The sequence below is a fragment of the Aedes aegypti genome, chromosome 2 (assembly GCF_002204515.2).
Source record: "Aedes aegypti strain LVP_AGWG chromosome 2, AaegL5.0 Primary Assembly, whole genome shotgun sequence".
NCBI lineage: Eukaryota > Metazoa > Arthropoda > Insecta > Diptera > Culicidae > Aedes > Aedes aegypti.
This window is the reverse complement of record NC_035108.1, coordinates 95,571,522-95,598,249: the sequence shown is the minus strand read 5'-3', so window position 1 is coordinate 95,598,249 and position 26,728 is coordinate 95,571,522. Positions and strand designations below refer to the sequence as shown.

At 39.0% G+C, this 26,728-nt stretch overlaps 2 protein-coding genes across 4 annotated transcripts in view; one reads left to right on the top strand and one right to left on the bottom strand.

Moving 5' to 3' along the window:
* Window positions 1-8,468, bottom strand: part of LOC110675789 (pickpocket protein 11-like) — a 19,404-nt gene extending 10,936 nt beyond the window's left edge. Inside the window, exon 1 of the mRNA XM_021841578.1 lies at window positions 8,222-8,468. The gene's annotated coding sequence lies outside the window, so the exon portion shown is untranslated. The remainder of the gene's footprint in view (window positions 1-8,221) is intronic.
* LOC5565876 (transmembrane protein 135) lies at window positions 7,530-26,728 on the top strand. Of its 3 annotated transcripts, none has more exons than XM_021841575.1 (6): window positions 7,530-8,155; window positions 24,614-24,770; window positions 24,833-25,648; window positions 25,715-25,855; window positions 25,918-26,084; window positions 26,245-26,728. In XM_021841575.1, exons 2-6 carry the CDS (start codon window positions 24,624-24,626, stop codon window positions 26,363-26,365), a joined length of 1,392 nt encoding a protein of 463 aa, XP_021697267.1. In that variant the 5' UTR covers window positions 7,530-8,155; window positions 24,614-24,623; the 3' UTR covers window positions 26,366-26,728. The 3 variants fall into 3 exon arrangements, with proteins under 3 accessions (XP_021697267.1, XP_021697268.1, XP_021697269.1); XM_021841576.1 differs by lacking the exon at window positions 7,530-8,155 and adding an exon at window positions 9,070-9,223; XM_021841577.1 differs by lacking the exon at window positions 7,530-8,155 and adding an exon at window positions 14,975-15,016.

Sequence of the window (26,728 nt, the reverse complement as noted above, 5' to 3'; positions counted from 1 at the left end):
TACGCGTATCTGTCAGAGGATTCTCGTGGAGATTTCACTCAAAAGATGTTAATGCAATTCATTTTTTCTGGGATGTTTATGTGATTGTTTGAACGGCTTGCTCATTGATTGATGTAAACACAGAATGGAATGAGAAAACTTCAGTAATCGCAGAAAAAAGAGACCGTCTTCGCCAGTACCGTCTCAGGTTACCAAAGAATGGCAGCGCAAATGGTGCGTTGTATTCCCACATAGAAAAATACAATTTGCCTAAGTTTCCAAACAATATGTTACATGTAATTGAAATGGTTAAAATATCACAAACAGTTGCAATAATGTCGAACATTATGAAACCTCAAACTCTCAACAATAAAAAACGTTTAAGTTGCGCCATTGCGAATAGTTACAATACGGGAATATGTACTTACATTGTTGAATGGTATGAAGTAAAAACTCGGAGAAATAGTAGCAATATAAATTCACCGTCTGTGGAATGGTAATAGCTTATATTCGTGCAGCACATACACAGATGAATATTTAACAATATACTACTTTTATTTAACAATTTGGCAAACAGTTGAATGACTGGTGTAGGTATAAGCGATACACGCTAGAAAATTTACACCGTGATGAAATTCGCAGTATATTTGTAGAACTTACATATTTCAAAACAAAACAAAAATAGTCTCCACAGATTTATTTAAAATACTGAAACAACGCTTCTACTCCTATATAAAAATGTAAAGTAAAAATAAAATAACTGCCATGTAAAATTTGTAACACACGCTCTGTTCAATTTTTTATGCGTGTTTGTTTTCACGCTGTCTGAAAAAATAGAAAAATAAAAAAACTCGCGAGCTTAAAATTTTTGCTCCTACTAGTTTGCATTCGTTTTTTTTTTTCAACCAACGTGATGTTAGAACCGAATCCGGAACTGCTGGTAAGTAAGCTGATCCCAAGTTTGATTTTTTGAATTAGCATGTAACGTGCAACTGCTTTTTCTTTCTCCAGAAATGATGTGCAACTGAATCATCCAAGCAGGAACGAGTATAAATCGAATCGAACCGGAAAGGAATGATGGTCAACCGTGTCGATCAAGCTCGCTGTCGTTGCTTCATATTGCACCTAATCCACCCAGTGTCTAGTGTTCCTAATTACGGTCTTAATTACAGACGTGAAAATTCCAGTGATTACATACAAAAATTGTTTACAAATGTTTGGGATGTTAGTGATGAAAAATAATCATTTTTATAAAAAACAATTCTACTTCATTATTTTCTTTATAACGAATAATGAAACAAGTAGAACATGTGGACTGAAATCATTTCAAACAAGAAAAATGACTATGTATTTTTAATTGAAATGAGTTTTTCCACACTTACCTACTTGCTTCATTGCCTCTTCTTAGAAATATCCCCGTACATTGGTTAATTGTCTAAATGTAATATAACTGTTCGGCATACAGTTAAAATACCATGAAGTACCATAAACCTATAATTACCCACACATTATTTGCTTTTTATAAATAAATATGGTTTAACAATTTCTTAACTGATTGCCTTACATTGAATTTGGCAAAAAATGGATGGTTTACGTACCTTTTTGCAAACCATCCACGACAAATTTTGTTCGAGAAAATCGTCGTTTTTGAATGGTTACATAACTTAACCGCCTATTCCCCACATTGTTATTTGTCCATTTACCATTCAGCAAACTGTCGAAACAGTCCGCGGTAGTGTTGCTTTATTGTTATTTTAGTTGTTATTGGAAACTGGCTAGATATTGTCGTTCATGGTTGTGAATAGTTTGGGGAATAGTGCGAGTACGGTTTTGGTTTATGCGGGTTCCAACCAGGCTAGGAGACGACTAGGCAGCAAAGGTAGCACGACGAAGAAGGACGACTCGTGCCACAACTGTAAGAAGCGGGAGCATTTTGCCGCGAAATGTTCACAGAAGCAAAACCCTTAGAGAACGTCTGGCAAAGCTTTGGGCAGCGTTTTTGCGATGGGTGAGGTAAGTGGTGAAGAACGGTACTTCGATTCTGGTGCCACGTGCCACATGTCTCGTAGTACCCAAGGTAGTACTAACATATTCGTTGAGCAACAACCTATGGTGCGTCAGGTAGGCACGGCGAACAATGGCAGCATAATGTCAGTCGCGAAAGGATTGGTCAATCTAGATCTCGATGAAGGTCCCATTGAAGTGCAGGAAGTGTTGTAGATTTCAGAACTGGCTACCAATCTCCTCTCGATTAGCAAAATTTGCCAGAAGGGACTGACGGTTATCTTTGACGCAGAGAGCTGTGAAGTTCTCGAGAATTATGGAAACGTTATTGCATCCGGTACGCAAGTGAATGGACTGTATAGGCTCAACGGGAACAACGAACAAGCGCTACTGAATCCGAGCGCTTCCATCTGGCACAAGCGGCTCGGTCATCTCAATCATCCAAGTTACGAAGGCTCGTGACGATGGCAAACGAGATTGAACTGCGGAATGACGTGATCCCAGAGTGCATCGCTTGTATCGAGGGTAAGCACGCACATAATCCTTTTCCTTCCAGTGTCTCGCGAGCCGAAGGACTACCGGATTTAGTTCATTCGGACCTGGTTGGACCCATCGAAGTTCCATATCTCGGTGGCAGTCCTTATGTGATGACTTTTTTCGACGATGCGAGTCGAAAAGTGTTCCTTTATTGGGTGCATCTATGTTGGGTGCATGAGTTTTCTAAATTATTAGTGTCATTGAAGGCTCCAAATACGGGAAATGAAGCGGGAAGTAGAAGTCTTTTCTACAGTAATTTTGGGTTGTCCTTAGCAACGGGTGTTTTGCTATTCTTAAGGCTTTTTGCCTACAGCAGCGATGGGCGTGGGTTTCATTGGCTTCGCTGACTGTGATTTGCTTTGCTTGGCTACTGTAGAATGAATTTCAAGATTTTTTCCAACATTGGTTACAAGTCTATGGCCGAGCGTCAAACAGGGAGGAGGTTAAAGATACTGAGGACAGATAACGGTACCGAATACGTCAACGAATCCTTCACAAGAAGTATGGCAAAGGATGGAATACACCACGAGAAAACTTGTCCGTATACACTGGAGCAAAATGGTGTGGTGGAAAGGATGAATCGGACACTTTTTGAGAAAGCCAGAAGCATGCTAAACGATTCGCGCCTGCCGAAGAAATTTTGGGCCGAGGCGATTTCTACAGCAGCGTACCTCGTCAGCAGAAAGTCTAACAAGAGCGATTGAAATAATACCAGAAGAAGCTTGGAGTGGAATAGGAATAGGAAAAAGATCGACGCCAAATTCCAGAAAGCGATTTTCGTGGAATATGCCGACGGTACCAAGGGGTATCGATTATACGACCGGTCAAGCGTGATATCCGGATCAGTCGTGACGTAGTTGTGGTTCAGTAAAGGCGAACCGCAAAATCTGGTTAAACTTGGCGAGCATCAGCAGCAGATGCAGTTCATGGAGCTGTATTCATTCGATAATTCGAATGCGAGGCATCCGATTGTGGATTCTATCTAATCTAATAGGCCAACCGGTGAGCAGCAACAACTTAGGCGCAGCGACCGGGAGCGCCGGATTCCAGGCAAGTATTCCGATTTCGTCACGTATAGTTCGTTTTCTGGCAAAGTTGTTTCTGTTGGAATAGAGGTAGTGTCGCACCTCAGGTAGAAGAATCGTCAGTCAGTAGCCTGCGGTATGGAGGAATAACCTGGTTGTTTGCGTAGTTTTATTTTCAACAGGTTATGGGCCCAGGAACGTGTTCTTACAGCATGTATCGTTCTGGAGGAGGATTGGCCGCATAAGCCGCGTGGCGCAGTACGGAATCCTCAGGCTGGATGGATTGGCCGCAACGGAGGACGGGATCTATCGGGAACGTAGGCGATACAGGCCACTGGATGGCAGCTGGCTGGTCAAAGGAGCTCGTGGACAGGATCGAAGTCAGGAGGAGCTCGGATGGAGGACGGAGCATGTACGAAGTTCGGAACGAGGAGGAGTTCCAAGATAGGAGGAGACGATCGGGAGTAGAGGTTGCGACCCTAAGGAGGAGTGTTGGAATAGAGGTAGTGTTGCACCTCAGGTAGAAGAATCGTCGGTTGAGGAGCATGCGTCTTCGTAGGTAAAAGTGTGGAAGATTTGTTGAGAGAGGTATGATATTTGTGTAGAATGATGAATTGTAAATGTATACCTGGTTTGAATAAAGAGAGTTGCAGCTGCTGATTGAGTTATCAGTCAGTTAGCTGCCCAGTTGAAGGAAACATCTACTGTATTGTATTTCTTTATGATTTGCAATCGGATGTGGACGGGCTAGCCTCGCTAGGATCTGCGTGGTCTTAGCGGACTAGCTCTTCAACAGTTTCCCCACAGCCTTCATCAATTTCTTCAAACACGTCGTTCGATGACCCTCAAAGCTACGAGGAGGCGCTCAACGGGCCAGATCGAGAGCATTGGATTGCGGTCATGCGTGAGGAAATCAAGGCACTGGAGGAAAACGAAACGTGGGAGCTAGTCAGTCTTCCGAGCAACAGGATGCGAAACAAGTGGGTCTTCAAGACGAAATGAGGGCCAACTGGTGAGATCGAGCGGTACAAAGCGCGCTTGGTCGTGGAAGGGTGCTCGTAACGGCCAGGAATCGACTACAACGAAGTGTACTCCCCGGTGCACAGTGGTTCCATTTGTTCTACGAAGCGGTCATAAATCATTTTACTCAATATCTGGTGGCAAATACCATCAGAAATTGCCAAGTTAGTTATTTTTGACTGTTTAAACTCCGTCTAGGTTGATGTCGTAACTCATATCACTTCAACAATTCTGATTAGTATGCGGAGATCATAATGCGAAGGCTCTGTTATATGAATGATTATAAGTGCATAAAATCGACTTTGCAATTATCTCTCCTTCCGTGTCCAAAATTATCTAAAATATTTAATATTTTGAAAAGAACCATGAAATCTAAACATTAAAAGCAATATATCAGGATTTTTTTTTTCCAACTTGAGAAGATTCCCTGCTAAGAGTTGCTTCAAATGCTCAAAAACATACTTTTTAGTATGTGGATATAAAAAGCTATTGAACACTTTTCTAAATGCTGGAGATGTATATACCAAATAAATACTTGAAATATTTAAATCAAAGTACAATGTTGCAAGTGTATTCATATTGAATTGAAGTATTAGTAGTGAAAATTTTATTATTTTGTGCATTCATTCCAGTTAGCTACAATTATACTGGTATGTAATAAATTATATGAATATTTTTATCATTGCCTTTATTGGTAAAAACTAACAACTTTGGAGGCACGCTGCTAACTTATTTGCAAATATTTGCAGCTAGAACCTTCACAGGTTCATTTTCCTACTCAAATATGATCATGTGATGGTAGAAGTTTGATTAAATGTGATTAAAAATATGTTCAAAAACGTACTTCAAAAAAAGTGATGTAGTTACCAAGTGAGTATATTTCTATCCTCATTACTCACATCAATACTGACTCCTAGATGTCACATAACTCTCTAAAATGTATTGGAAGTGATAGATATACATCTGTACTAAGGTTCTGTAATCTAAACTGATTGAAAAAGCAATTGATTTTGGTTTGCGAAGACAATCAACAAAGTGCTGAAATCGCTCAATTTTCAACGTATTTTTAACACATGAAAAGTACACTCCATCATTCATAGTCCAACTATGAATATTATACAGGAACGCCATTAATGTTTATGTTTTTACAATCTTGAAATCATAATTAATCCATGAAAAGGTAAAGGAGTGACAAACAAGACATTTTGTTTTTTTGATTTATGACCTATGGGCGGTACCACTGTGCGGTGGTACGATATTCCACTATTCGATATCTTCACGCAGAGAATTAACAGCTGTTCAAAACAATAATTATTTTTGTTATTTGTGATAAACACTTTCAATTTGTTGTAACTAAACGAATTGCGTTGAAGCAGCAATGATTTTCATTGAAACAAAACAGAAATATTTTTGAATTTTTTGACAGCATTTTAAATTAGATTTATTGTTGAAACAACGACAAAAAACCTCATATTAAATTGTTGATTTGTTTGGTTCAGTTCGTTTTATTGTTGATTCTGATCTGCCATTTTGTCTTACGCTCTTGTGTAAAAGTGAAAACGACCAACGCGGAGAAATTGCAATGCAGATTACGATTTTCATGCAATCAATCGATAAATTCAATAGTTTCGAAACATCGGAATCTATGAAAATTATGGTAAGTTATAACCATTATTTCCTATAGTTTTCAATTAAATGAGTCATTTTTAATGACTGCAGTTAACTCCTACATGAAACACTGGAGCTAACCCAGCGGTAAGAAATTGAGCTGATGAGTCCACCTCGTCGCTACACTTCAAGCGGAGCACTTTCACTCAATAATTGAGGATTAGGAGCGGCGCAGGTACATATGTATGGCCATTTTTAGATTTGCTCATCATTATGAACTGAACTCATGAAAATGTAAATAAATTAATTAATTCTCGAAACTACAGCAGTTTGTCCTCATGTCAAAAAATAAAAATGGGGGTGAGGGGAGAGGGCTGGCATCAATAAACAGGTTTTATTATTTCAAATAAATTTATTATAGAATCAAAAAAGAACACGACTTTGTTTCAAAAAAGATTTTTTTTATTTTAATGCGAAAATATTGTTGTTTCAAAAAAAATGTTGTTTTGAATTAAAAATTAATTTCGTTGAACCGTATTGAAGCCAACTGTCAAAATCAAAAATAAAAATTGTTAAACCAAATTGATAGTAGTTATTAAAATAATGAAACGCAATTATAAGCCGGCAGATAATACAGAAATATTGTTGATATGACTCAGAATATATTTGATATCAAAATTGTTTTCTCTGCGTGTTCTGGCGTTGGCGGTAAAACACGACCTCGACATAGAGTGGATGGATACAGTTACTGCGTTCCTTCATGATTGCAATCACTTCAAAATGAAGGATTTTGGCGATGCGATGTTCTGCCTTGGATTGAGGATCACGCGAGATCAGAAGCATGGAAACCTGTGGGTAGATCAGGAGCACTACATCGGCAGCATATTGCAACGGTTCAACTTGGCGAACTGTAATCCAGTCTCTACACCAGCGGAGGCGCGTATCAGACTGGACAAATCGTTGTCACCATCAAAACCGGACGAAATGCGTGAAATGATGGAGGTTCCATTTCAAGAGTCTCACTTATCCGGCGCAAGCAAGAAGTAAACAAAAATCTTGACTGAGAGTCCCATTTGAAATGACTTTTCTTACTCAACTGCGTACTGTGATCAGAGTAATGTGATTTTCTGGACCATTCCTGGAAAGAAATTTTCAACGCATCGAGATAGGCGATTCTATTTTTTGTCAGTAGCAAACACGCCTTTATGCTAGAACACGCTTGAATGTTGAGCTGTTTCGATTCTCCATGCAGCGACCCCTCGCCGAGCAAACCAGCATAAAAATTTATGCTGCCAGTGGAGTTTCGCTCTCACGCACACCACCACCACAAAACGTCACAACAAAGAACAGTCAGCCGCAGCGAAAGTGGCTGTCAGTGAATCAGTAGTGGAGTTGGAGTTTTGTTTTCATTTTCACTCTGCGTCGCGAATGTCGATCCTAATCAGAAGTGTTCGGTCACAGTTCAATGAAAAATTCGCATTCGCATTCGAGCTCGTCCCAATCAGGAAGTAGGTAGCTCTTTCTCCATCTGCCCGTCGTCGTAATCTTAAGGCAGTGCTTAGTCTATTGAAGAGGATCGGTAGCGAGTGAGTTTAGTTCGTGTGGTGATCTCGGTGATTTGCTGTACGTTTCAAATTTAAAGAGCCCGAAAATCAGTGATATCAATCGGTCGCAAATTATAATAATAAATTATTGGTGTTGGTGTGATATTCAGCTGATAAAAGAACGGTAAAGATATCGGGCGTTAGCGAACAACACAAGATAATGGCCTGATTGGAGGCAACCCTTGAGCCATTCTGAACCATTCGCGTCGAAGCCCCGGATCAGAGCAGAAACCACTTCCATTAGAAGACCAATCGATTCCATCTCTCAGCTGTTGCAACCTGCAGATTGAAAGTTGACCGACGAAAGGACGGACGGGTGGTCAACATCAATTCACGTAATATCTTGCAACTGGTGCAGCGACCATCGTATTAGATCACGTAAGTAATGTAATGCTCCTATGTAATGATTGGCTTAAGGTGCGAGCCAGAATTAGGTATAGATACCTTGTGGAGACCGTGCTGGGCAAGTTCCGAATGTCTTCCTGGTTGCGAATTAAGCAGCGGAAAACAGCGAATGCAAATTGTTTTGCAACGACAAGACCTTCCACTTTGGTTTAAGTGTTGAACAACGACCTGTCCTTGCTGGCGTACAGAACTGCTGAGTGAGTGTCATAAAATTTGTGAGGCATTAAAGTAATTCATAGCCCCATAAGTGACTCGATGAATAATTAACTGAATGCTATTCAACCCTTGCTATTCATGGGCCCAGATAGCCGTAGCGGTAAACGCGCAGCTATTCAGCATGACCATGCTGAGGGTCGTGGGTTCGAATCCCGCTGGTCGTGGATCTTTTCGTAACGGAAATTTTCTCGATTCCCAGGGCATAGAGTATCTTCGTACCTGCCACACGATATACGCATGCAAAAAATGGTCAATCGGCAAAGAAAGCTCTCAGTTAATAACTGTGGAAGTGCTCATAAGAACACTAATCTGAGAAGCAGGCTTTGTCCCAGTTGGGACGTAATGCCAAAAAGAAGAAGAATAAGCTATTCAACCCATTCAACCAGGTTTTGCTTTGAATTATCGTTAATGAGTGATATTTTTCATGCTTGTGTTTAGTAACAAGCATTAGTGGCTTCTCGTGCATTAGCCGAGGGCTACGCATTTGTTTCAAACCACATCGTTATATAAAATCTCGTAAGTTGTTGGCTCTTGTTTTCTCCTGAGCCAAAGAGAAATGCATGACGAAGTGGGTTTATTCTAAATTAAGCGACCTGTTGATAAACACCTCTGAAGCTGATAAGCCGTTCTGGACGCGCGTAATTTCTTATCGCTTCTCACTCAGTGGAACGATAATAAATCAAACATCGGTGTGGTGTTATTTCAGCTGTTGGGTTTGTGTTTGCCAGCTATCGAATGCTTTTCTACAATAGATTATCCACGCTAGGTAGCTGAGACTAGGTAGTAATGACTTCTTACTCGAAGGTGCGTCTGTTTCAAACGTAGGTATGTACAGGATAGATTATTCAATCGCTTAAAGATGCTTATCAGCAAGTCTCACTTTAGAAACAAACAGATTCCATAATATATTCATACGATAATTGCGATAGGTAATTTGACCAATTGGTTATTTCTTGATGTCGTACAAAGTGCAACATTCTTCAAATGAAAATACAATAGTGCGTTGTGTCTGTTATATCAGTGTTCAATATAAACAATGAAAGTGTTTATCATTTATTATCAATAAGTGTCTAAATTAACTATGAAAAGTTGGATCTGGCTTTTGTTCTGGTTTCAAAGATGTAGTATCCGTCGCAATAACTTTGCAATTCTCGCTAAATGGCGAATTTTCTAAATTTTCTTTTCTAACAAAACGGACTCTAAAGTCTAAAGCTGTATTTTGAAATTTGGTGACAGAATAACCTTGAATTTTTCTGAACTCGTTGAAGAATCCTTGCAGTCAATCCTCGTGGCATTGCTAGAGGCTCCAAAGTTTTATCCATAGATTCCTACGTTTTTTTCCGCAAGTTCTTCAGGAATTCCATCTCAGATTCCACGAGAATGAGTCTCAGAAATTCATCCACAGATTGCTTCAGAGATTGTTTAACGTTCCTTATTTTCTAACAAATAGTTTCAAACTAGGACCAAGCGAATGACGACGCTGGTTGTCTGGTAAACTTGTTAGGTTACCATAATAATCCAGGAACAACCACCGGAGAAACTCGTATAGTGCTCCGTATAACTCCATAACACAATGGATTCATACGGCGCACAGTGGGGGCCTTCATACAAAGGTCGGACAAAACCTCAAATACGCGCCAAATCACTTGATAATGGTAATCTATTAACTATCTTGAATACTTATTATCACTCCGTTGGAAATAATTGTCAAATTGAAAATTCGATTTTCGAAATTCGCCCAAATTAAGTTTTTTCATCCAATCTAATAAAAGAGCAATCATTGTTGTAGCAGGCCTTGAACGGGTAAGATGTTGTTTTTTCCATCTGACATTTTTTCTCTTCAGAGAAATTTTTTCAAGAATTTGGAAATACGACTCCTGTGTGTTGCGGAAGAAGAACAAGATTGCCTGAACGGCGAGTTTGAAGAAAACTTAAAGGATCTTGTGGAACGTTAGTTATACTGTGTGGTGCGTGGTTGGAGTTCCTGTGTGGCGCGAAAGAGGAAGATTTCGAGGAAGCGTTGGTGACATATTAGCTTGGAACATTGAGTATCTTTTTGTTTTATTTTATTAGTGTAGTAGTATTAGTATTAGTTTTCATCTGTAGTATTTTTTTCTGTTGCTCCTCGATTATGGATGTAGAAGGGAATGACTCTATTTTAAAAGGTGATCCACCTCCTGGCACATCTTCTTCATTTGAAAAGTCATTTCGTGTTAAAATTTATCCGGCCTCTTTTTATGGCCCGTGTGTAGTATTTTTTCGGAAAAAAGAGAAACAGATTAATGTTTTATTAGAATCTGCCACAATCTATGAAAAGTTTTCATCAGTCAAGGAAGTTTTACCAGATTTTGTTCAAGTAAATGAAGTAATTTTTCTTGTAAGACTCTATTTTCCAAAATTAATGCACTGTGGAAGATGTCTTCTTTTTGGACATACTATTAAATTTTGCTTCAATAAACCCAAATGTTCTTAATGTGGATTATCACATTTAGCTTCTGATTGTAATAAAAAATCAGACATTTGTGTTTATTGTAATCAAAAACATGATTCATTAAAAGACTGTCCCGTTTACATAAATAACACAATTAAAATTAATCAGAAATTAAAAATTAGAAATCAATTATGGTACTCAGAAATTTTGAAAACTTCGGAAGACATTTCTGCTCCTAATATATATGAATCCCTCAGTGATGATGAGCAAACTGATTCTCCTGATTCGGTCAATTTTATTTACAAACCTCATTCTAAAAGAAAACGCATTCAAAAATCTGCTACACATGCTCTAAATAATTTCAGTCCTGATACTAAGTCATTTGAAAAACAGTTTCCTCGTTTAAATTCATCGACATCGTGTACAGTACCTGGATTTCAACGTGCTGATTCTGATCCATCAAACAGTGATTTAAATGCAAACGTAGAAGCGCCAAATGATGATACTAATGCGAATGGTAAAACTTAAATTTTACGAATTTTGGAAGAATTAGTTGAAATGATTTTACCATTTATAGCTTCTTTACTTGATAAATTGAATTCATTTGGCCCCTTCATTGCTTTGTTGTTTTCTTTGTAATGGCTTCAAACGTGAAGAGTAACTTGAAAATTTTGCAGTGGAATTGCCGTAGCATCATTCCTAAAATAGATAGATTAAAAGCTTTAATTAGTTATAACAATATAGACATTATTCGTTTGAATGAAGGGTGGTAAATGACTGGACAATGCGTACCATTGGTACTTCGCGTACCTGCAGGTATAAAATAGACCCCATTTGTGGTCCTTAGCCTCTTGTCCAGTAACTCCTATCCCTACCTCCCCGTGGTGCCGCCTGGGATACGAGTAACCGTAGGGAAGATCGGGTAACCAACCCTGGTGGAACCTTGGTCGTATGCTGACAGGGAAGGGGGGCTCCTCTCTTCTGAGGGTGTAGCTTATCAGAGCGTCTGTTCTCCATGTTAGGGGCGGCTCAAAACAGCGTCTGTTCTCCATGTTAGGAGCGGCTGATCATCGTCCTAGTGCCAGCGTGGGACTCTAAACAGTGCTGTGCACGATGATCCTCCGGCGAGACAGGGGGTTGGTGCAGGCCTTACAAGCCAGCCGTAAAAACCATCAGTACAGGAAGCATACAATGTAAATTCGGACCGGAACAATCGGCATAGACCCAGGCATCGAAAACGGACTAACGATTGGAAACTCGGATCATGGAACTGTAAGTCTCTCAATTTCTTGGGAAGTACCCGCATTCTTTCCGAATTATTGAGGGTCCGCAAGTTCGACATCGTAGCGCTGCAGGAGGTTTGCTGGAAAGGGTCGACGGTACATACGTATAGGGATGGTTATACCATCTACCAGAGCTGCGGCAATACACATGAGCTGGGCACAGCTTTTATCGTGATGGGTGAAATGCAGAGGCGCGTGATTGGGTGGTGGCCAATCGACAACAGAATGTGCAAATTGAGGATCAAAGGCCGTTTCTTCAATATCAGCATAATCAACGTGCACAGCCCTCACCTAGCAAGTGACGATGACGATAAGGACGCTTTCTACGCGCAGCTGGAACGTGAATACGACGGCTGCCCAAGCCATGATGTCAAAATCGTTATCGGAGATCTCAACGCTCAGGTTGGCCGGGAGGAGGAATTTAGACCGATTATAGGGAAGTTCAGCGCTCACCAGCTTACGAACGAAAACGGCCTTAGACTGATTGATTTCGCCGCCTCCAAAAACATGGCCATACGTAGTACCTACTTCCAGCACAGCCTCCCGTATCGGTACACCTGGAGATCACCCCAACAGACTGAATCACAAATCGACCACGTTTTGATTGATGGAAGGCACTTCTCGGACATTATCGACGTCAGAACCTATCGCGGCGCAAACATCGATTCGGACCACTACCTTGTGACGGTTAAAGTGCGCCAACGACTCTCCGTTGTGAACAACATTCGGTACCGACGCCCGCCCCGGTACAATCTGGAGCGACTCAAGCAACCCGAAGTCGCAACTGAATACGCGCAAAGCCTTGAGGCAGCGTTGCCGGAAGAGGGAGAGCTCACCGAAGCCCCTCTTGAGGACTGCTGGAGTAGTCTCAAAGCAGCCATAAACAACGCAGCGGAAGGTGCCATTGGGTTCGTGGAAGCAAATCGACGGAACGGTTGGTTCGACGAGGAGTGTCAGACGGTTTTGGACGAGAAGAATGCAGCGCGGGCGATGATGCTGCAGCAAGGCACCCGTCAAAACGTGGAACGATACAAACAGAAGCGAAGACAGCAAACCCATCTATTCCGGGATAAAAAGCGCCGCCTGGAAGAGTTGGAGTGCGAAGAGATGGAGCAGTTGTATCGTTCTCAAGAAACACGTAAGTTCTACAAGAAACTAAATGCATCCCGCAAAGGCTTTGTGCCGCGAGCCGAAATGTGCCGGGATAAGGATGGAGGTATCTTGACGGACGAACGTGAGGTGATTGAAAGGTGGAAGCAGCACTACGATGAACACCTAAACGGCGCAGAGGAGGAAGATCTAGACAGCAGGAGGAATGGCTTCATCAGTACGGCGGATGAGGGAGACGTGCCAACTCCCACAATAGGTGAAGTTAAGGATGCTATCAAACAGCTCAAGAACAACAAAGCAGCTGGAAAGGATGGTATTGGAGCGGAACTTATTAAAATGGGCCCGGACAGGTTGGCCACTTGTCTGCACCGATTGATAGCCAGGATCTGGGATACAGAACAGCTACCGGAGGAGTGGAAGGAGGGAATAATATACCCAATATACAAAAAGGGTGACAAGTTAGAATGTGAGAACTATCGAGCGATCACCATTCTTAATGCAGCCTATAAAGTGCTTTCCCAGATCATCTTCCGCCGTCTATCGCCACTGGCAAGCAGATTTGTTGGAAGTTATCAAGCCGGATTTGTGGACGGGCGATCGACGACAGACCAAATCTTTATGTTGCGGCAGATCCTCCAAAAGTGTCGCGAATATCAAGTCCCTACGCACCACCTATTCATCGATTTCAAAGCGGCCTATGATACCATCGACCGCGAAGAGCTATGGAAGATTATGGACGAGAACGGTTTTCCCGGGAAACTGACTAGACTGATCAAAGCAACGATGGATAGTGTACAGTGCTGTGTGAAGATATCGGGTGCTTTATCGGACCCGTTTGAAACACGCAAAGGACTTCGACAAGGCGATGGTCTTTCCTGCCTCCTGTTCAATATTGCGCTAGAAGGTGTTATGAAACGGGCGGGCTTCAACATGCGGGGCACGATCTTCAATAAATCCAGCCAGTTCATTTGTTTCGCTGACGACGTGGACATTGTCGGAAGAACGTTCCAGGTGGTTGCTGAACAGTATACCAGGCTGAAACGTGAAGCAGATCGGGTTGGATTGAAGGTAAATACGTCGAAGACGAAATATCTGCTGGCTGGAGGAACCGAGCGCGATAGAGCTCGCATAGGCAGACGCGTGACGATCGACGGGGATGAGTTCGAGGTGGTGGACGAATTCGTCTACCTCGGATCATTGATAACGTCGGATAACAACTGCAGCAGAGAAATTCGAAGACGTATCATCGCCGGAAGTCGTGCTTACTATGGACTCCACAAGACCTTGCGGTCTGGTAAACTTCACTTTCGTACTAAGTGTACCATGTACAAGACGCTAATAAGACCGGTAGTCCTCTACGGGCATGAGACGTGGACAATGCTCGAAGAGGACCTGCAAGCGCTAGGAGTTTTTGAACGACGTGTGCTTCGGACGATCTTCGGCGGAGTATGTGAGAATGGCGTATGGAGGAGAAGAATGAACCACGAGCTTGCGCAACTCTACGGTGAACCCAGTATCACGAAAGTCGCCAAAGCTGGAAGGGTACGATGGGCGGGACACGTTGTGAGAATGCCGGACAACAATCCCGCAAAAATGGTGTTCACCTCAAATCCGGCCGGTACAAGACGAAGGGGAGCGCAACGAGCTAGGTGGTTCGACCAAGTGGAGCAGGATCTTGGAAGTGTGGGGCGATCGAGGAATTGGAGGTTAGCAGCCATGGACCGAGTTAGTTGGCGTAACATTGTGACGCAGGTCATGTCTTAAAGGACGTAGAGCCAGCAAAAGTAAAGTAAAGTAAGTCGTTTGAATGAAACGTGGTTAACTAGTTCAAAATTTTTACGTATTCCCAAATTTAATATTATAAGAAAAGATAGAGATACTCCATATGGGGGAGTGTTGATTGGCATCAGAAATGATATTGAGTTTAAATTTTTGGATTTTTCATTTGATGTACAATTTAAATATGTAATTATTTCTGTGGAACATAACGAATGTGAATTTTGTATTATTTGCTTGTATGCTTCCCCTAATTCAACTTTTTTTATACAAAACATGTGTACTGGACAAAATTTTCTGATTTAATGTCAATTTCATTAATCAATTTAGAAACTAATAGTTCTAGTTGAAAATTATGATCAATTCATTAAAATTTTAATGAAATGTTTACTCAAATCCCAGAAACGGAAAGTAATACCACATGCTCAACGGGAAAGGTGACCCACTTTTTGGTGAGATAATGATTGTTCCAATGCTTGAAAAAATAAATCTAAGGCTTTTAAAACATTTCGTCGATTTTGCACAAGAGAAAACTATTTGATATATTGTAGGGAAAGGCTTTATTACTAAATTTAAAAAAAGAAATTACTGGAAAAAATTAATCAGTAATCTAGATAAAGAAACATCTTTATCAACATTGTGGTCTGTTGCAAGAAATTTGAGGAATCGAGATAATACTTCGCCTATTGTATTAGAATATTCTGATAATTGGATTGATCAGTTTGCATCTAAAATTTGTCCTGATTTTGTACCTCGTCCTATTAATTTTAAAAATAATCATATCAATTATTTTCCTGAGTTTTAAAAATTTGGCTTTCTTCTTCTTCTTTCTGGCGTTACGTCCCCACTGGGACAGAGCCTGCGTCTCAGCTTAGTGTTCTTATGAGCACTTCCACAGTTATTAACTGAGAGCTTACTATGCCAATGACCATTTTTGCATGCGTATATCGTGTGGCAGGTACGAAGATACTCTATGCCCTGGGAAGTCGAGAAAATTTCCAACCCGAAAAGATCCTCGACCGGTGGGATTCGAACCCACGACCCTCAGCATGGTCTTGCTGAATAGCTGCGCGTTTACCGCTACGGCTATCTGGGCCCCGGCTTTATCTATTACTAATAACACAGCTCCAGGTTTTGATAATATTAAATTTATTGTTCTTATAAATTTACCATTTGAAAGAAAAATTATTTGCTTTTTATTTACAATTCTTTTCTAATTCAAAATATTTGTCCATTGGGATGGCATTCAATTAAGATAGTAAGCATTAAAAAACCAGGAAAAGATCCTTCTTTATTTGATAGTCGTAGACCAATAAGTTTATTATCTTGTCTTCGTAAATTAATGGAGAGGATGATTTTGAATCGTCTTGAATTGTGGGCTGAAAAGAACAATATTTTTTCTTGTTCTTAATTCGGTTTCAGAAAAGGTCGAGGTACTAGAGATTGCACAGCTCTTTTAGCTTCTCAAATCCAACTTTCTTTCAACAGAAAACAAGATGTTATTTCTACATTTTTAGATGTTTCTGGCGCATATGATTCAATACTTATTGATTTGCTTGTCCAGAAAATGAATAATTACAAAGTTCCTTCGATATTGTCCAATTTCATTTCCAATTTGTTTTCATTCAAAATTATGCATTTTTATCATAATGATTCATCAAAAATGTCCCGTTATAGTTATTTTGGCCTTCCTCAAGGATCTTGTTTGAGTCCATTTTTTTAAACTTATTCACAAGTGATATTTCAGACATAAGGACTGTTCATTTTATAAAGTGGACACTTCAAGCATGATTTTTCAAATCGGCGTATCTAACACTCGGATGGTTTCGAGAAAAATGCGATGCAAAATATTGTAAAGCATTTTAAATCCTGTTTAAAATGTTTTGCATTTTTTCTATTGCGATGTCTACTATAAGTTGAAAAAAAGAACACTGTTTCTAACCACTATTAAACAAATCCGATTTGTTTTGAATTTAATTGAAAAACAGGTAAAATTAGAGAATAAACCCTTTTGCTTTGTGCTGCTCACATACACCATGGATGATTCGTCGATACCATACCTTGATTGATACATACACCTTGCTTGATGCGTCGGTTTGACAGTTCGTTTTGCACATCCGTCACGTCATATACACCAGTATTGTTTTGAAGTTGCACATACACCGGTTTGCAAATTCCCATCAAACTCAAGCATGATTTTTCAAATCGGCGTATCTAACACTCGGATGGTTTCGAGAAAAATGCGATGCAAAATATTGTAAAGCATTTTAAATCCTGTTTAAAATGTTTTGCATTTTTTCTATTGCGATGTCTACTATAAGTTGAAAAAAAGAACACTGTTTCTAACCACTATTAAACAAATCCGATTTGTTTTGAATTTAATTGAAAAACAGGTAAAATTAGAGAATAAACCCTTTTGCTTAGTGCTGCTCACATACACCATGGATGATTCGTCGATACCATACCTTGATTGATACATACACCTTGCTTGATGCGTCGGTTTGACAGTTCGTTTTGCACATCCGTCACGTCATATACACCAGTATTGTTTTGAAGTTGCACATACACCGGTTTGCAAATTCCCATAAAACTTATTAAACTTAGTCAATTCGTCAGTTTCAACTTTCAACGACAACGAATATTAGTTTCCGAATGTTTCCAATTTCAACTCGACTAAGAGGAGCACCGGACGGAGCCGTAAATAACAAAAGCAGGAGGAGAACAGTTCTTGTGCGAAATTTGGTGAGAAATATTGTCTTGAACCGAATACTGATGATGTTCCACATCAGTTTGCCGACCCGTCAGCTCGCTCAACTGTGGAAATCCAATTCTCTCGATTTCCAACATGTTTAGTGATTTGGAAACAGTATGACGTATCTGGTGTTCGAAATTTTATGTTTTGATTCTACATATAGGTCGCTTTACTATGAGCATATGTACGGTGTATGTGCTAGCATGAAAAATGTTGACAGTTGAGTCGCTTTGCAAACGAAGGGTGTATGTAGCCAAATTAAAAACACTGAGTAAAGTGCACATAGGGCATAATTTTAATTTATTTCTAAAAATCAAAAAATGGATGTAGGAATACTTTTATAGACACAATAGGTAGATTATGCGTTTGTCAAGCCCATGCAAAGCAAATCTCGATTTGTTTATTTTTGCAGATACGTCGGATTGAAAAGTTTGGCTTGACTTTGGACATGCAATATCTTTTTAATTTATCAATGAAATCGAAATCGGTTTTCTGTGCATCGTTCGACTAATATTGTACAATGCTGTGGTAATAAAAAAGTTACCAAAATAATATGATTTCACACTAATAAGGCACAACGTTTAGAACGGTCGATTTTTGGAGGTTATCAAAATCAAGGATTATTAAAAATCGGCAGGAAAATTCGACAATTTATATTTTTTATTTTCAAAAAATGGTTGTACTTAGAAAGCATCATCAATTAGAAGCTTGCTAAAAAATATCAAGTTAATTTTGGAGAAGCAATTTTGCAGATATCATAAAATCATTTTTTATCAATTTTTTTTAAAGAAAAATATCTTAAATTTAAATGGAACTGATATGAGTAGAATTTTAAGGTTTAAAGTACGTCCAGACGGAAGTAATAATATAGTATTTATAATAAAAATAACTTCCGCCTTCATAGAGTTGCTGATTTAGCCCCCACGTCATATTTTAAGCACAATAGAAAAACAAATAATTTATTTTCAGAAGACCACTCAAAGCACAATGACAATCATCAAGATTGGGAACACTGCTTGAATTAAATCAAATTTATTTTGCATGTATTATTTTCAGAATGTGTTATTCTGAGACTACCTATCAAAATATTTTGAGTAAAACGCTTACAGTTTGCTCTAGATCGATAAACATGCGTATATAATTTTAAAAGTATGGGATTTTTCAATAAAACGACCATAAAGAGTAAATTTGGTACCCAAGAATGCGGTTAAAATTCAAGATTTTGCTTTTTTTTATACATATATAGTTTCTTTAGTAATCTAAACCAGTTTTGAACACGCTTATTACTTTACTTTTTTGCTGGTAGTAAAAAGATGGTGTATCAGCAAATTTGACCATAAGGAATAGATCACTAAAGTGTTTCAGCGTCAGGAACTGATGGAATATTATTGATGTTTTTAAAAGCTCTACCTTAAGTTGAATAGTAAGGGATACCAACATACAATTTGTTCATTAAATTTAGGATTTTTTTCATGCGAAAAATAATGCTTAAACTTGACGAACAGTTTTTCTTAGGAGTTTTTGCAAAAACTATTTAGTTCTTCAACCGAAAGCATTTTGTAAGTTTCTGTATTTTCATAACATTGTAGAATAATAGTTGAACGATACACAGAAAACCGTTTACGATTTCATCAATAAATAAAAAAGATATAGCAAAAACAAGGTGTCCACTTTATAAAATGAACAGTCCTTAATTCCTAATAATTGTTATTTAATTCAGTTTGCTCATAATAAGGCCATTTCCGTTAGTGAAAAAAATAGAGAAATTATTCATCATTTCATGCAAATTTGTTTAGATAATATTGGATTATGGGCTTTTAATAATGGTTTTACTTTTTCGGTTCCGAAAACTAAAATTATTATATTTTCACGTAAACAATCCATTATTAGTGTAAATTTATATCTAAATGGGTTTGAAATTGAACAGGTATATTACTATAAATATCTTGGCATTTGGTATGACTCCAAATAGAACTGGAACTCGCATATTACATATATTCAAAAAGAATTAATTTTCTTCGTACCATTACAGGTACTTGGTGGGGAGCTCATCCTTCTGATATGATTACTCTTTACAAAACTACAATACGTTCTGTTTTGGAATATGGATGTTTTACTTTTGGTTGTGCTACTTAAACTTATTTTTCAAAACTTGAAAAAATCCATATTCGCTGTTTAAGAATTTGTTTAAAATTAATGAATTCCACTCATACAAAATCTGTTGAAGTTTTAGCTGGCGTGGTTCCACTTCAATTTCGTTACGATGAATTAAATTCTAAATTTCTAATTCAATGCTTTAGTAATAATCATCCAATAATTGGAATTTTGAAAGATATACATGAAATAAATCCCACTTGTAAATTACTGAACTCATTTAATTATACTATTACAGGAAATATTGTTCCATTTGTTTCAACTATTTTTTATGATTGTAACATAAATATCCACTCATTTCATCCGTTGATTGATTTATCTTTACACACGAAATTGATACAAATTCCAAATTATGCCCATCATCATTTTTCAAAATTATTATTGGAACGTAAATTCAATGGATTTGATAGAAAGCAAATATTTTATGCGGATGGATCGCTAATCAATAATAATGCTGGTTTTGGTGTGTATCATGTAGATGTCACACATTTTTTCAAATTGCAATCCCCTTGTTCCATTTTTGTTGTGCAATTGATCGCTTTATATTTTACATGTAACCTTATAGAGCAGTACTCTCCAAATATTTTTATCGTAGGTACTGATAGCATGAGTTGCATAAATGCTATTAAATCTATTAATTTCAATTATAAAACACACCATTTATTATTGTTGTTGAGAAGTTTGTTGTATAATTTACATCCGTGGTGCCCAAAGTGCGGCCCGCGGGCCGCACGTGTCCTTTGAATCTCCAGAATGTGACAAACTTCGTACAATTTTTCGTCAGGAGGCTTTACTACTCCCAAAGTTATCATGAATGGCACACTAATCTATTCGGATAACTATCTTCGATCAGAAATACAAGCGATTGAAAAATGAGCCTGAGCATCACTGATTTACATAATCGAGGATTCCTTATTAAATTTGTCTGGGTTCCAGCTCATTGTCAAATATATGGTAATGAACAAGCCGATTATTTAGCTAAGATGGGTGCAACTCGTGGTATTATTTTCCATCGTGATATTTTCTATTCAGAATATTTTGCAAAATTGAAAAGAGTCACAATGGACTTCTGGCCAATTGATTGGGATTCTAGTGATAAAGGTCATTGGTGTCATTCTATTCGTCCAATTGTGCATAAAAATCCCTGGTTCAAGTGTTTATCTGTTGGTAGAAATTTTATTTGCCTTTTTTCCAGACTTATTTCTAATCATTACAGTTGTAATAGTCATTTAAATCGCATTAATATTGTAGATTCTAATTTATGTGAATGTGGCGATTCTTATCAAGATATAGATCACATTATTTTTGATTGCAAGAATTATGTTTTACCTCGAAAGAAAATTCTTGATAATTGTCAAACATTGGGTCACTCTGTACCTACATCCATTCGTGATATTATTGGCAGTAAATTTCTTTCTATGATGAAAATTATTTCTGAGTGTTTAAATGAAATTTGTTGTTTGATACTGTCTTTTTTGTAATTATCTTTTCAGAGTTCAAGAAAACATTCTCCTCGTTTGTCCCTCGACCACAACAGCCTAATGATGTTCTCCTTTCAAGATCTTGGCTCTGTTATGGATTATTTCCGGTTGAGCCTTTATTTTAATAAGTCTTATTTTATAACGTTTTTGAAAAGATGAAGAGGTTTTGCGCTCCTTTGAGAAGTATTTGAATTAAAATCACTCAAAAGGGCTTTTCTCTCTTTCAAATTTTTTGTTAAAACCAATAAATAAATAAATAAATAATAAAAGAGCAATTATTACAAAAAAATTGTTGTAATGCTAAAATGTGTGTATAAACTTGATCTAATTTCAGTAAAGATTCAAACGAGTTATGACACATTATACAGATTTGAATGATGAAATAGATAAATTATAATGAAAAATGATAATGGAATTTTCAGCTCTAGGGGCAAAGAGGGGCAAAAAAAAACTATTCCACGTCAGAAATTATAGATGATTTGCTGCTTCATAGTGAGTGACTCATTTTCTCGAAACACTTCACATAAAACGGACGAAGCATTGAAAAATTATCAAAATTTTGGAGAAAGATTTTTTGCTACAAACAACAACTTAACATGCTAACAATGAAGTCAAGGCTTAATTATGTCAATGCTTACAACTACGTTTTCAAATGAAGCCTATGGAGCTCAAATCGGTTATGATTTCGTTGAGATACAGCTGTTTGAAGTTTGCTAGGTGAACCTTAGTTGATAAATTTTTAGCAGTTGACTTTCCCGCATGTTGCCACAAATCGAAAACAAAACAGATCAATTTCAAATTTGGAGAAATCGTCACTCAATAGTATAGATGTCTATAGAAAATATTAACAAGTGATTTTGAGAACATGATTTTCGAGGTTTTGTCCGTCCATGCGCCACTGTGCGGCGCCCTAAAAAGGACTGGACTAACTTAATACTTGGCACACCAATCGCTTCATAATTTTTTCTTCTATCTCCATTTGTAGTATAATTTTGAATTTTTACTGATGTCTTTGCTAAAACACGCCAATCTTACTTTTGCTAAAGCTTTAATACTATTAATATTACTTTTGTAAAAGTGAATCAAATAATTTTCTTGAGAAAGTCTTAGAAGATGATGATCTTGGACTGGGTAAAATCCAAATAAAACACTTATTCCATTTTTGATCTCTTCAAGTGACTTATAACCACGTGAGAGACCTTTCAAGACGACCATGAACAAACGATAAATTTTAAAATGTGTGTTTTTTTTTCATTTCAAGATGTTTGTAAAGAAGTTCGCGATCTTTAAGTGTTTGGAGTAAAACGCAACAGTTTCCTTTCTTTGCGATTTGTAAGAAAACCTTGATGGAGTTCAAGATCACCTGCCTAAATCCTCTAGAGTCGAGTCTAATACACGACACTGAAGACGGCCTTACAGTTGAGGTCGAAATACGCGTATCTGTCAAAGGATACAAACTCTAGTGGAATTAAATGGTATAGTATTAAATTCGATTTTTTAATCTACTTATAGGTATTCTACTAAACAGCTCGAAGATTTTTTATCATCATCTGATTTAATGTTAACCGTCCACTAGAGCCATTAACGTGTAGATGTCATTTTTAATGTTCGTATTTTTTTTCTAAAGCATTGAACTGACTGCTCATTTTAATGCAATCATAAAAAATAACCATTTCACCCTTGGAAGTAAGCGCGCTTTCCGGAGAAACGTCTTTTCTTCCATTTTTGCAAGGTTGAGTAACAGTTTTATAATCCACTTTTTTCGGAAGGAAGCTGTGAATTCAGAGATTCACCCTTCCTTTTGTTCGTGGTTGCAACTATGTTCAGTGAATAAAGCTTCTAAGTGGGTTTTCCCAAGACGGTGTCCAAGAAGGATCACCGCTAGCTTTCGCTGACGGGTTTAACGAAACATCAAAGGCACGTGTCCAAACAAGGATCGAAAGGGGATTAAAAGGTAGAAAAAAGTTGTACTGAAAAGTACTGTTTTTGTAGCACTGAAAAGTACTGTTCCATTGCTTTACCTAGGTAGTTTTAAAAACTTCTGAGAGCAGAAAGAATTTATGGACGCATAGCACGAGGGTACAATGTGCACTGAGAATTATTGAAGTGGTCATCGACTCCCCACCGTCCCCTATACACGATCTTATTTATTTCAATTTAAAGCCATCATGGGATCTTAACCCGTATAGGCCTGAGTGAAAGCAAAAATTCAAAAACCCTCACCGCTCAGCGAATTCTTAATGGATTGAAATGATTTTTTGTCAGTATACTGGCACACATATCTAGTTTCTAGAAATGGACAGAGGAATGCGGAAATATTCTTGTGGCCGGAGTTATTCCGGTGGATCACTGGGTCAGGTCCGGTGAGAAGGATACTGTGCGTTTGTGCCCCTCGAGGTAGGCAAATTTCAAGTCACAGTTAATTTCCGGAATAGGCTATAATGTGGCCACTACATGACGGAATTTTAAGGAAATTGCATCAGTGTAAACCTTTTGAGAAACAATTGAATTGGATAACTTTGAGTTTTGCATAGGATTAATCCTACAAAATTTGTCCTACATTAATTAATCCTACAAAATTTGTATCATTTAATGATCATTTTCGGGTCCCAGGACGCCTCAAACTTATGATAAAGTGGCCAATTTGTATCTGAACATCTGCGTCAAGCTTATGGGAACCCATTTTAGTGCAAAATTATGTTTGATTTCTACTTTTCGAGAATTGAAACGGTTTAGTATCCAACAAATCTACAGCCGGTTCTTCCGGCCATAACGTCCGAATGGCCACATCCGGTATTTTTTAAACGGTGCCAAACTCTTCATTTATAATGTTGAACAGCAGATCTTTATGATTTATGCAAATTAAAATTATGTTCATTGCATATAAATAAAGGTAACTTGGCATGTCCCAAAAAAACCCTTTTTCACCCGACTTGACCCAGTCACCCACCGGAATAACTCCGGCCACAGGGATATATCCGAGTATCTCTGGCCACTTCTAGAAACTAGATATGTGGGCCAGTGAACTGACAAAAAATCATTTGAATCCGATAAGAATTCGCTGAGCGGTGAGGGTTTCAATATTTTTACTTTCACTCAGGCCTATACGGGTTAACTAAACGATTTCCTTTACCCACTTGCCCCACGGAACTTTACTGCAAACCTAACGTGATATCAACAGTAATCTTATTGATCCCGTATTGTACTCCACCCCTTATCCAAATATAGGTGCCACACAATGCAAGTCCTGAGCAAACTTACTTCCGTTCCGATCACCTGCAAAGAGTACGTCCACCCATGGACCGATTCGTGCAGCATAGCTTCGGCCGAGTTCCTAATAGTGGCCGTACAGGACAGTCTCCGGATCTACACAGCCGTTTATTTGGTAAGGACATCCCATCATCTTAAATTTCAATCCCTTAACGGATTCAATTTTCTTTTATCCAGCTCTCACTGGCCATGCGCGGCCGCATTCCATCGTTTGAGGAACTGAAACGCACACTTCGAGGTCTGCTCCAATCCACAGCCTTCCTGACGATGTCCGCCTTCAGCTATTCGGTGTTCCTCTGCGTTCTGCGGCGGCTGGCGGGCTCGTACAATTTCTACACCTCGTCTTACATACCGGCCTATATTGCCGCGTTCGTGTCCATCCTGGTCGAGCGACCTTCGCGCCGAGGATTGCTGTGCCTGTACGTGTCCAACGTTGCCACCGAAACCGGTTGGAACATCCTGAAGTCTCGAGGCCTGGTACGATCGCTGCCATACGGAGAAATTCTCATCTTTGGAGTGTCCACGGCTACGTTACTTTACTACTATCGACTAAACCGGCAGAAAGACTACAAGGACTCAATGTTCGATGTGTTCCGGTTTGCTCTGGGGGACAGCGAAGTGATGAAACCAATCGATCAAGTCCCTCCAGAGTCCAGGCGAGAAAGCCGAACCAGAGATCAGGGATCGTCGCCTCGGCGGATCTCGTCCTACGGCGTGATCCAGGCTGCCGTAAAAGCCTACCTCAATGTGATAACGAAGATTAAGACTATGGCCAAACACGAGTTGTGCCGACATAAGCACAGCTGCCTCTACAATACGCTCTCTGGTGGCACCCGGATGTTCTCCATCGGGTTGGGCATTCAGGTGATCATGAAAGTACTCTTCCAAGCTCGGCGCATGATTCGACGGCCGGAGCTTTTCAAGCGAACATTCCTGAGCAAAGAAATTATGAAACTGGGCCTGTTCCTGGGGGGATTCACGTCTCTGTACAAGGTGAGTGAGTGGGTGGTGAATCTGGGATGTGATATGTAATTCAATTTAGTTTGGCTTTGGTTCTAGTTGTCTTCCTGTCTTCTGAGGCACATGACCAATACTGATAAGGCAGCGTTTGCTATTCCGAGTGGGTTGATTGCTAGTGTTGCGTTCGGATATTACGCAGACACCACCATCGCGCTGTACATCATGTGGAAAACTCTCCAGGTTGGTTGAAATGCATTCAAATGTTTGGAAAGAATTCAATTTTTAACACTACTATTTTCCAGATGTCCTACAACTGGGGAATCGACAAAGGCTACGTACCAAAGATTCCAGGCTTCACCGTACTGTTGTACTGTGCGAGCACGGCACTACTCTTCCACGCGGCAACGCTAGAACCTATGAATCTACGGCCGAGCTACTGGAAGTTCCTGCATTCTATTTCTGGTGGACGGTAAGTTTCCAGATTTACCAGTAAACACTCAGGACGGTCTTATTTTACTAAAAATGCTACAACCTTGAAAGCTGTCCAAGTAATCGTGCACGTTGTGGTCATAAATAGTTCCAATTTTAACAACCCGGTAACTCCCTGTTTTCTGATTACCTACATACAGAATTTCAGTGATGGATCGCAGTGGATTCGACGTGTACGGTCTGAACACCAGTGGCCAGATTCGGGAGATGTCCAAACTGTGCAATACGGCGCAAGTGCTGAAGTTCAGGATTGAGGGTTAGGAAGTGCTTACCCTAAATACTTACGGGTTTAAATACGCGAAGCCATTATTGGGACGGGAGATGCCTTAGAGAGAGTAGAAGATTGCCAGCTGATTTTCCGCTTTTGCACAATCGGGGGTTTTGGGGGTTAACGTACAGTAGTAATCTACGAAACGATAGATTATTTTTTGAAATCGAGTTAGTAGGGAGGAAACTATAAACGAAATGGAAGATTTAAGGAAGGTCAATGTTGCGTCTTACAACACAGGATGATTCCGTAAAGTATGCCGTAAATAATTGCGATCTACGTGTAAATAAGATCACTTCTATTTGATATATTGGATGTTATTTTGTTTTAAATAAATACCAATAATGCCAGCGATA

Excerpts from the sequence above, each read along its gene's own strand:
- LOC5565876 (XM_021841575.1), top strand. The coding sequence starts at position 24,624 with ATGCAAGTCCTGAGCAAACTTACTTCCGTTCCGATCACCTGCAAAGAG. Across the intron at positions 24,771-24,832 it reads TCTACACAGCCGTTTATTTG|CTCTCACTGGCCATGCGCGG; the intron begins GTAAGGACATCC and ends TCTTTTATCCAG. Across the intron at positions 25,649-25,714 it reads GATTCACGTCTCTGTACAAG|TTGTCTTCCTGTCTTCTGAG; the intron begins GTGAGTGAGTGG and ends CTTTGGTTCTAG.